This window comes from Pygoscelis adeliae, unplaced genomic scaffold, assembly GCF_000699105.1.
Source record: "Pygoscelis adeliae isolate BGI_AS28 unplaced genomic scaffold, ASM69910v1 Scaffold14, whole genome shotgun sequence".
In the NCBI taxonomy this organism is placed as follows: Eukaryota; Metazoa; Chordata; class Aves; order Sphenisciformes; family Spheniscidae; genus Pygoscelis; species Pygoscelis adeliae.
This window is the reverse complement of record NW_008825109.1, coordinates 3,295,920-3,307,825: the sequence shown is the minus strand read 5'-3', so window position 1 is coordinate 3,307,825 and position 11,906 is coordinate 3,295,920. Positions and strand designations below refer to the sequence as shown.

Here is an 11,906-nt window from a genome sequence, read left to right as displayed (position 1 = left end):
TTCTCAGATGAAAGCAGCAGTAATCCAGAAGTCAGACAAAACTGTTACTGTGATTTAAATAATTGCCAACAACCTGATGGGTGACAAGACACTTCTCCTTTAGAGCTGGGAAGCAGCAGGCTGTGAGCATGCTCAATGCCACACATAGCTGAACTGGAGATTTCTTTATGAGAGCAGCTACTAAAGTGTCCAGAGCATAAGTACTGCTCGATGGCCATAAACATGCTATTGCCCTTCTTTTAATCTTACTGACTTCAGACTGTCAGCAATGCTATTTTGCTCCATTTTGTTCCTCTGTTAGAAATCCAAGGTAAGACCGCTGCTTTCTTAATTCGTTATAAACCTGATTGCCTTTTGGGACACAGTAAGGAAATTTCATTTACATTAAGGAATTAACAAGGAACTTCATCTAAAGCAAGGAATCAGTAAGGAATTTTCATTTACATGATTTTAAAAAACATATTTTTAGGGAAAAAAATGTTTACAGCACATGAGGAAATTTGCTTTCATAAAATGACAGAATTGTCCAACCAGGTTACTCTAAATTTTGATGAAATGAAATTAGTCGAATGTAAGACTAAAGGATAAACTGACGCTTTTTGAAAAAGTACTGGACATAATAAAACATTGTTGTAAACAGCAAGCTTCACACCAGTATCATAACACATTTTCTACATATTAGGTTAAAAAAATAAGCATTTAACTTAGCAACTGAATTTTCATAAATATTTCTTTATTGCAACAAAATTTGTGGTAATTTGGCCAAGAAAATCCTTTCAGTATCAGTATATTAAAATTAGAATTATAGATTTGATAGAGCACTTTGAATCTCAGAAACTATTGCCTAAAAGATTGTTTCTATGAGAAAAGTTCTTTCCCATAGAAACACTGTATATAACAATATACAAGTAGAAGCTACAGTATTTCATTTACCCAAATTTTCCAAAATTGACTTTTCAGTTCCTGCACAATTTCTTTTTTAATAATGAATAGTTTTCTTAAGCTTAGTAATTCCTGAAGCATTACAGAAAAGTGAATAAATGGTTTTCACTGTAATTAGCTCACGAATGGTAATTTATAAGCTTGTGAAAGGTTCTTTAATAAAATAGCATTCTTTTCTAATAATGCATAAAGGGCAGGTTATAGTGTAATCAAAATCAGAAACTGAAACAGAAAACATATTGCTGTGAAGAAATTTTCAAAATTGCCAGTCTGTTAGAGACAGAAAATAAGTATTAGAGAATAGATTATTTGTTCTGTAGACACCCTGTTACAAAGGAGTGGAATATGCAGTATTTTAATGTACTGAATTTTACTAAATCCTCCACTTAAAAATAACTGTTTTTAAATCACTACGTTTTGTTACTGCCGAAGGAAATTTTACTCATGTAAAGCTTTTATTTTAACATAAACTTTATTTTATTATGTTTCCAACATTTGGTTTGAGACAATGTGGTTAATAAAAACCATACAATGACTCACCTTTTCATTACACAGATTAATATATTGTTTTCATTGGTACAAGTTCGATTAGAAGAAATGTAAGTTGGAAATAATTTATTACCGAAGCATCCCTTACTATGTTTCCTGTTTACACACCATGAAATGTATCTTATTTATCTTGAACTGTTATAAAAAATATAAATATCCACCTTACCATTCTTTCAAATTTCTTTTTCCATATACTCCCCATCAATAGTAGACAATAAGGCTTGAACCAATTTTGCCATAAATTATCTTGGTTTAACAGCAAACTCTTTGTTCCCTTTAGCCAAACCTGACTAGTTCAGACTACTCCAGAGAGGGATTGAACCCAAGATGACTGGGCACTCCAAGGCAGCGCAGCTTCTGTCCTAAACAGGTTCCAGCTTAAAAGCCTTTGATAACCACAGGTACAAGCAAAAGATTTTTCCTGTGTGGACAAGTCCTCACAGCCCTCATTTAACTGCGTTCCAAGAGGTACAGAAATATGGAGAGAATAACTGATCAGCTCCCGTCTTGCCCTCTCCTCTTAAATGTGTCTACAAATGTACATGTTCAGTATAGCAGCTTCGGGAATGTCATAGGACACAGTTACATCTGGGAAACCCACATCTGTGACACGTTTCCAAGGAAAACATCTGTAATGTAAAATGGGTATCGATTATAGGCTGTTTAGGCTTCACTAGGTATGTACTCTACAATTCCTAGAACAGATATATGAGTCCACTCCAAAAGAGTGGAAAACATCACCTGATTATAAATTCAGTTGATATCCGAATGGCTGGTTAACCTTCAAAAAGCGCCCTTAGTAGTTAGTCTGAATAAACTGATGCAGTATAAAAAGATGGTATTTTACTGCCCTCTAACGGCTGGCGAGAAACAGCTCCCTTTTGTTGTATTTATTCCCCAAAAAGCCCTCTCCAACAGGCCACTGTGACACGAAGTCTTCCAGCCAGAAGGAAACATCACACAATTATCCTCACATGCCAAGACCTATGGAAAGTAATTATACAGCATCCTAGGCATGGTGGGGAAACAAAACTGGCATGCTGCTGAGTGGGAAGAAGGTTTTTCAAATCGGAGCCGTAACTTTGTAATGGATGCTAGTTAGCCAAAATGTGCTAAAACATCGGTGACTGAAATTTCAACACCTGAATAAGTCTTACCAGTCTGAATTGATAAGCCCAGGAGGATCTTCTGATGTAGCTGGGAGAATAGGTATCTTTAACAGCGGTTTCAGACTTTTTATATCACTGCCTAGAGATTCTACACGTGACAAATTTAAGGATAAAATATTTAAATCCAGAATTTCAAGCCTTTTCTTTTTATGATCAACTGCTGTTCAGAGCAACTATAGGACCTCTTCAGTGAGTAACTGCTTCTCAGTGTCAGGAAGGGATTTACAGTCCACACCTTAATAATAGTACCAATGCAGGATAGTGATCAGTTGAGTTGTTCAGTTCTGACAATAAAAAAAAAAAACCAGCTATTATAAATATGACAATCAATCATATTTAAGTGTCATACAACTACTGAGCATAAATTACAGTGTGACTCACTTTTCAACTGGGGAAAAGAATAACCTGGTAAAGGATCTGTTCATTTCGAAGAGAGAGTGCAGGGATGTTGTTTTCCTGTGGAGTGCCGTGGATGAAGAGTCTGTCACCATAGTAAATGCAGGAGCCCTAAAGCAAGCACATTTTAGATTAATGTGAAAACCTGATGACTAGTGCCATTTTTTGTAGATTTTAGAAATTTCACACACAGACGGTATCTAATTTGCATTGTTGCTTTAATCCTGCTCACTGTTCAGGCCATTACATGCATGTTTCATGTGGACAATCCACAGCGTTTTCAAAGCTTAATGGTAACAGTTCTTGCAGTTCATCAAACATCTCTTCAACCTGTAGTTTGAATCTATCGAGTTGTTTTTTTTCCAGGGAAAATTTGATATAAAACTGAGTCTTTCTTTTCCCAGCTAGAAAAAACACATTGTTGGAAAAGAATGGTTATGAAAACTTAGATCTGTGCACAAATAAGAAATTTTGTGTATGTTTTAGTGGGTGTCTTAACTGAAACAGGGTCCAGAAATGTAAAGAATTCTCTTTCCATTTTCCAAAAATTTTTACAAATTCTAAGTGCTTATGATTCATTTGACATACTTGGTTGTTTTCTTTCTTTTCATCTCTTCCTTCTTAAGTGATATGTGAACTTAACAACAGTTGCGCTCCCACTGAGCTCTCAGTCAATAATATTTCAGTGATTTTGAAGCTAAGTAAAGCAAACTGACCTGTCTGCTCTCACAGTGAACTGGGAGCAGTAATAATAGGATCAAAAATATATATTCTTTATAATCTGAAATGTGCCTTAATTACGTGTGTTACAACAGCTCCAAACAGTATTGATTCAACAATGGGCTTTCACTAAACCAATTTTAACCAGCGCTGAAATCTCCGGATCTGTCTTATTGCAAAGGAGAGCTTTTGCACAACTTGGACATTTGCAGAGAATGTTTCCGTTTTTCTGCTTTAAACAAAACTGTTCTTAAAACCGCAGTCACTGAAAGAGACAACATTCCTTGCTTGCACTCCCAAGTTTGCAATCAATTTACAGACTTGTTTCATTAAAGCACATTGAATAACAGTGACATGTTCGAGAACTGTGCACATGTTGCGTGGACCTAGCTGATCCTCAGTAATACCTGATACGGTTTGGTCGATTTTTGCCACTCAGAAATTTATGGTGAGAAATAGGGGAAATCTAGTAGTAAGTAGAGAAGGAGCAACTCCATCATAGGCAGAAATTTGAAGATTGAATTTTATCACGTAGTGAATAAAGAACTGCTTTTATGGCATTATTGCTTTGAAAGCAAAGCTTCCACTTCTATCTGTATCTATTCGTCAGCCAAAGTGCTGTCCATGGGGTAGTAAATCATGAGTCTTATGGAACTGCTCCACATAATACTGCAGACGTTGATGAGAATGTGGATACCCAGCAGATGAGGCTGTTGTTTGTGTGTCAGCGTTACTGGAAAGTGTGTCAGGAACAACTGCAGCCATCAGAGCAGTAAGTGCACTATGCTTGATAAAAGAGCAAATTAAGACAAGTTAAAATTAATTTAGAGGCTCAAAGAGAAAACTAAAAGAGCAAGCCCTTCTTGTTTGGACCATAGCTGGCTTCTTGTCTGCAAGGGCAATTAACTGAATGCTGAGAGCGAAGAGAGACGCAGGGTTCATTTTCAGCTCTGCTACCCCACATGCATTCTGTTGTAGCTTTGCTTCTCTTGAAAGGTCATGGACACACTCAGTTCTTTAAAAGGGACTGTCAGGCCATACTGAACATATACATGTACTTTGAAAAAATGCTTTTTCTGTCCCTGAATGAATACAGAAAGAAAGCTTTTTCCAGTCCAACCTTTGTGCAATATCTGATACATGAAAAAATGAGTTAGAACTAAAAATACTGGCACTACCATAAGGACTTTGATGAAAACAGCAAACTATCAGAGTCTAATTGTAACATTGTTCAAAATACTGATATACAAAGATCTATAGTTTAACCAGCCTAAACTACCTATTTTTATCCACATAGTGGATCCCAACAAAAGCCTTCAGAAAAGCTAGTCTAAACTTCTTCCTCCATCTTTTAAGTTTTGCAGCAAGAGAATGTTAGAGGTATCGCACTTAAAAGGCAAGGCATATCTTGGTGAGATTTCCAAAATTAATTGAATTTGGATCTCAAGCTTGAGTTTGGAATCAACTATGTATTTCATCTCCTATCATTGTGTCTCAACCTCAATGCTCTGCATCATAAAAAAAGCAGTACTATTAGGACAGTGTTAGTTAGATAAGACTAAAACATACTCAGTTTTTAAAGATTACTGTTTAGCTGAATTTCTGCTCTTTCCATCCTTGCTGATACTATATAGCCCCTAATTGTCCATCAGCCTCATAGGAATTGGATTACTTCACTTTGTTTCTGCCATTCCTCCCTATAATTTTATCCCATATGTTTCATTTTAATCTTGCATATAGTCCCATAGGAGTCTCATGTGTCTACAGTTAGCATGTCTGCCTTTGCAAGGTGGGTCCATAGACACTTCTACCTGTTCAGCTAAGATTATAATCAAATTTGCTTTGTCAAATTTGAACTTCACTTTTCAAAGACGTTGCTAATGAGTAAAAACAGAATCAGCTCTGATACAAAGAACTTTCCTGTTTTGTTTGGTTTGCTTTTCTGCAGTTTTAGCATTCTTTCATGAGTTTTTCTTGGCCATAAAAGCTCCTGTAAACTTTGTGAAAGGGAAAAAGTGTTTTTGCAAATGGACATATGCTCCATACCTGTAATGAAACAATAGAGCAGATATCCTGCAAATGTTCTGCAGAAAACCAGTCATTTGTGATGTGCACCAATAGAGGAAATAAAAACTATTCTCTTGTTTTGAACATCTTGTCTAAATGAGTGATTTAGAAGACTATAAATGTAATTGCATTATTGCAAAAAAAATCCCAAAAGCCATAAACGAGACCAACTTTGCAGATTCATACCAAGATTTGTCTTGCCAATTGCTCAAACATTTTACTGTAATTGTGTGCATTAGGTGTTCTTAGTAGTTGTACCTCTCTGATGTATAAGTAGACACTTCCCTGTTGCCCACCTGCGAAGGCATGGGAAGTGGCTTTCCACATGCTCCAGCTGGAAGTTCTCTCTTGACATGAGACTTCCATTTCCCCCAGCCAGGAGCACCCAAGTACCACTTCCCTGTCCATCCCCAGCCATGCTGCAGGGTTCTGCTACTTAACGCTCACACCTTCGAGGAATCAGTCTACCAGGAAACTACATTGATAAGTTTCTTTCTGGCCAGTAATGTGTTCTGCAGATGATGGGAAAGAGAGAAGAAAAACAAACAGAAACTTTAAGCTGTCTCTTCTAAATTTCAGTGGTGATAAGCCATTTGTAGCTGACACTGTAATGCAAGTGGCGGAATTAAAATGACATACAATGCACTTTAAAGTGAAAAATGAAAATATTCTGTTGCATGCTGTGGTTGTGGTTTTATCAGGCCTCCCTAATTTGAAACGTACTCTGCTATAGAGGAAATGTCTTCCCATATTTTCTCAGAATCCTGGCTGGTGGAAGACATTTCAGTTGGTGTTGTCTGCCAAAAGGGTTATTTTCCATGCAGAAATCATACGACGTGCCTCCTGCAGGCATTTCATTGGGATAGCATAAATGACTGTGAGAATGGTGCAGATGAAGAGAACTGTGGTGAGTACTCCAACAGCTGTAAGCACACAGAAACAAAATCTGCTTGTGGGATGCGCTCCTTCAGCTAATACACACTGAATCACTAATAGTTGGCAGATGATCCACAAGCCTGACAAGTCCGGGGTTTTCAATGTAATTGAATATTTTCTTTTCTTGGGTGAATGAGGGAATTACACCATGCTGGTCAGCAGAGAAAACTGACAGAGTGTCTAACGGCATGCCCCAGGCAGACTCCAGTGGTCAGATTCCTGTAGAATCCCTATTATATTATCCTCTGCTGTGGACAATGGGTAATCACTGCATATCTCTGTGGGGAATCCTTCAAAGTGGGTGCATGAACTCCTGCATGTAAGTAGGGGTACTTATGCTCAGTAAGGCTTTCTACAGTAAGAAGTGAAGAATTCTTATTCTGTGATGATTTCAAGTGTTGCAAGAGTCTTATATTTATACATATGTTGGTATATGTGCATAAGCACATACACACTTGGTGGTGATCACACTACCATTCCTCTCTGTCTTACTGATCTCCACGCCCACTTTCAATCCAAAAGAGCAATGAGGAAGTCAGATCAATGAGACCAATCTCCTTTTTCGGCTAATAAATGATCCCTGTGTTGGAGCATGATTTCCTCTACATCACATTTGACTTCTTCTGTCACTCTGAATCATGTTGGGTCAGAAGATAATGTGTCAACACCACTGTGATCTCCCGCTTTGTATCCTCCCTCCCTACCTGCCTCGTAATGAAGTTCTTGCATCTCTTTCACTTCCTTTTCTTCTTTCTAGGTATTTCAAATCATCCTCCTGTGCCTCTTTCCTTTTTCATTACCATCACCCCTCAGCCACCATCTTTGGATGTGGTCATTTGTGTTTATGGCTTTCCACATCGCACCTTTCCTGTTTACCGTTCATCTACGTACCAGTGCCGTTACTAGCTCCAAACTGCACTCTGGTGTACTGCTAACACTGATTGCCCCAAAGACTGATATTCTCCATATGTAATAGAGATTCCTACCTTCTGCCAATCTATTAAAAAAAAAAGTCTAAGCTTTATAAATTTTAACTGATTTTCTCTCAAATCTCATATAACTTGTACAATTGCCTATATATTTAGTTGGTCCAGTAATGATCTGTTCTCATCATTTTCCATGGTTTTGCCTTGAATTTGAGATCACCAAACATATTAATTTACTGAAACTGGTGTAAGCTTTCTGTTTTTTACTGAGTCACTTTCTGACTTTCAGTCTTGTCCTAGAACACTTCCATTGTCATTTGTAGCTTTTCACTGGAAATAATTTGTAACTCTCCATGCTACACCATGTACTGCAGTATGAGTTTCTCCACTACATTAATCATTCTACTATAGCATTCAGTTCTTTTTATAAACACATCTGCTAATAATATTTTGCATCAACATTAGATTTCTCTCATGCTTATAGTGCCATGCTTATAGTCTGGTACACTTCTGATATTCAATTTACTTGAGATTTCTTAATTTGGGCTTATAATTGCTACTCATAATCAGCAGAAAAGGCAATAAGAACAATCCCTTTGAAGATTTACTTTTGGTTCTATTCCATATAAGAAAACACGTGTACCCCACAGACAAATTGGCATTAATGTTCTGGTTTTCATTAAAAGCTGATAGACAATTTAAAGTACAGCTGACAAACATTAACACTTTTTATAGGAGGTAATAGTGGATGGGCAGGTATCTTTAATATTCATGGAAAGCCTAATTATCTGGATTTATCAGAAGAATTCTAACTTAATCCTAATGCCTTTATTAATATTCTTAAACTATTTTACACTTCTAAGGCTTTTCACTGCATACATATATTTACTATAATTATAGAGATATCTGGAATTTTAGATGCGCTCAGGGAACTCCTTTACTTTCCCAGAGCTTTTTGCATGCATACCAGAGCAGAGCAAAGTAATGCAATGCAGAACTTCCTCGTCAGTGCCATGTTGCAGCTCTATAAAGTTGCAGGAAAATGGTAATTACATTTCTGGAAACTTTTGGAAAGTCAGTATTTGTTTTCATCCCACCCAGGAACAAAAGAAAAAAGAAAGGCTTCTCTATGAAAGAATATCTTCTAAAATATTTCTTCCTGCCTACTGATGAAGAGTCATAAACCCAAAAGCCTCAGCTCAGTCAAAGTATTACAGCTCTGGGACAGCTCTTCAGATGGACTGCCAAGCTGGGGTACCCAAAAAGCCCTTCCTTTGAATCCCAGAAAGCAAGGACAGTGTCTTGGCAAGCAAGAGGCAAGTTTAGATGCTGTGTTCCCTCTGGTCTGCACTGAAATCAAAGCATCCGATTTCCCAGTGAAGTGTAGTGACTTAAATCTGCATTCTCCAGTGGAAACTGTTCCATCAGCAGTTTCTCAGATGTTCTCGTTTGTATGTATATATAAATTTATACGTACATCAAGTACATGTTGTGTTTCAGTTACACTTATTGTAGCTTATGGACAGTAGGGTATTAAACTTGGTTTACTTTTTACTTACGTTTGCTTTCATTACATGTAAAGCACTGCAGTCCTAGGAAGCGCAGCATCAGTGTTTTATAGCCTTCCTGATAGGTGAAGCTTACTAAGGTAATTTGGGGGTGTTGCATCTAGATGTCCAATCCCTTTCTAAAAAGAGGTCTCAAAATGACACTCCATCTGATCAGATGTACTTGGTGGGTCATATGTAAGACATTCATTCAAGAATTCCTTTTCCCAGGTGTCCACCAATATACAGAAGGGTGCAGCTGTATGGAAACAGTACTAGAATGTGCTGCTGTTAATTTAAAGTCCGTTCCACTTGTTCCAAGTAATGTAACCCTTCCGTAAGTAGAGTTCCCTTTGCTCTCCAGCATAAAGCTGTTTTACAGAGAGATGCCTAAACACATTTTGCATAGTGCTATACTACCAAGTATGGGCCCTCTGCATTCAGAGACTGCAGAAAAGGTTGAGGCACTATGGATATTTACTAGGTGATTTACTAGTATGTAGTGAATGCTGTAAGCATTTTGCTGCAAGGCCCACTTCAGTGTGGAATTCATCCGACAAAATATATGTGTCAACACTGTAAACCAGTCAACTAATATAGGTCATATGAACTGCACACAGAACACGTTTACCTCCCTCCTCTAAAGAGAGCTTGGGGTGTTAGCTGAGACGTGCATTTTGCACTGTAGATGTTTACAATTAGGTGAGTTGAATGCTATTTGCGTTCATCATTCCTATTGCTTAAAGCCTGTCAGCCCCCGGCCATGCAGTAAAGATCACTGGTTGTGCAGCCAGCACTGGGGTAATGAGCACCCACCAAATATTGCTGAAGTTACCATAGCAGGAATTTCAGGATTATTGGTTCTTAATGATGACTGACAGCTCCCTATTTCATTTTGCTCGCTCCAGTCCTACAGGTCATCAAAAATTATATATTGCTGAATACTTGTTAATATGAGAAAGTCTCAAAGATCTGTCTGGATCACTGAAGGCAAATATTTAAAAGAAGCCAGTGTTAAAACTCGGCAATGAAGCTTGCTGGCCTTCAGCTAGCTTGTTCAAGCAGTAAAGTGCATTTACTTTCCAAACAGACCAAAGGCAGGCCTGTCTTCTCCCAGCTAATCCTAGGAGGGCACTCAAGCTTCAGCTCAGGATTTAAACAATAAGGACAGATGGCAAAGAAGCTGAGGTTACCTAGGCTTCACAGGCAAGGTAATGCAACCAACGTACTGCACCCACTGTAACGTAATGGAATGTGCGCAAAGTCCTTTCCGGGCTCTGACCCTGTGTTGGCTGCACCCAGATGTAAGGTCTGATTTTTGAGAGTTGTAACACTGACCAGTTAAGACCTAATTTAAACATCAGTTACCATTTACTTTTAGGTCACTCACACACAACCAGATCCCTTCTCTTCCAGATGAAGTTTTCAGCAAGTGTACAAAGGTGAAGAAAATGTGAGTATCTTGAGAGTTTATTAAATTATTACGAGTCCTGGAGTATATAGAATGAACAAAATCAATATACAGTCACCCGTGTGATCACTTTTTTAACAGTATAGCACAGCATTTGCCTTTGAAATTCATGTTTTCATCATGTTGGTCTTCCAGTGTAACCAGATGTGCACACATGCAGGCCGTTTTGTATGCAATACACAGAGATCTAGTCTTGCTCCCTGCCACAGAAAAATAGGTAAGCAGAAAATAAGTCTGTCTAATAAGAAATACCACCATTTTGTCATGAAACTGCACCTTACTGTTTTAAAAGGTTAAATAAAGCATCTTTTTAATTTTTCCCTTTTTTCTTTCTGTTTTGATGCTCAGCTACCATGGAAACCAATTGCAAAATTATGCAAGTAGCTGTACATATGGCAAATTCTCCTGTGTAGTCAACCCTGTCGCAGACCACTAGTGCATGTTTTTTCAAGCTGGGTGGTGTTTTCCCTGTTCTTTATACAGTAGGGTGGCCTTTTTATTGGAATTTGACTTGGACAGCTTTCAATACAGCTTCCTCCAAGTTCCTGTAGGAACTAGTCAGACCTTCATCGAGTTATGAAGAAGGAAGGCGTTCATATATATTACATTGTCAGGTAGAATGACTTGTGTCCTTTTTAAATATGGCTGTTGTTAATAACAAAAAAATCAATCAGTCCTATACCTCAGATAAATTCTTATAGGATTAAGGCATACATACAAAGCTAGCATGTATGAAGTCTACGTAAGAAAATAGGGACAGCTCCAAGGGTAAGAATTCATATCATAGAATCATAGAATCATAGAATCATAGAATCATAGAATAGTTTGGGTTGGAAGGGACCTCTAAAGGTCATCTAGTCCAACCCCCCTGCCACGGGCAGGGACATCTTCAAGTAGATCAGGTCGCTCAGAGCCCCGTCCAACCTGACCTGGAATGTTTCCAGGGATGGGGCATCCACCATGTCTCTGGGCAACCTGTGCCAGTGTTTGACCACCCTCAGCATAAAAAATTTCTTCCTTATAGCTAGTCTAAATCTACCCCCCTTTAGTTTAAAGCCAGTCCCCCTTGTCCTGTCGCAACAGGCCCTGCTAAAAAGTCTGCCGCCATCTTTTTTATAAGCCCCCTTTAAGTACTGATAGGCTGCAAGAAGGTCTCCCCAAAGCCTTCTCTTCTCCAGGCTGA

General features: G+C 38.1%; 1 protein-coding gene across 1 annotated transcript in view; it reads left to right on the top strand.

The window, feature by feature from the left end:
- The window catches only part of RXFP2 (relaxin/insulin-like family peptide receptor 2), a 55,487-nt gene that overhangs the window by 20,342 nt on the left and 23,239 nt on the right, over positions 1-11,906 (top strand). The window contains 2 exon segments of the mRNA XM_009327863.1: positions 9,484-9,589; positions 10,634-10,705. Coding sequence (XP_009326138.1) covers positions 9,484-9,589; positions 10,634-10,705 — 178 coding nt within the window.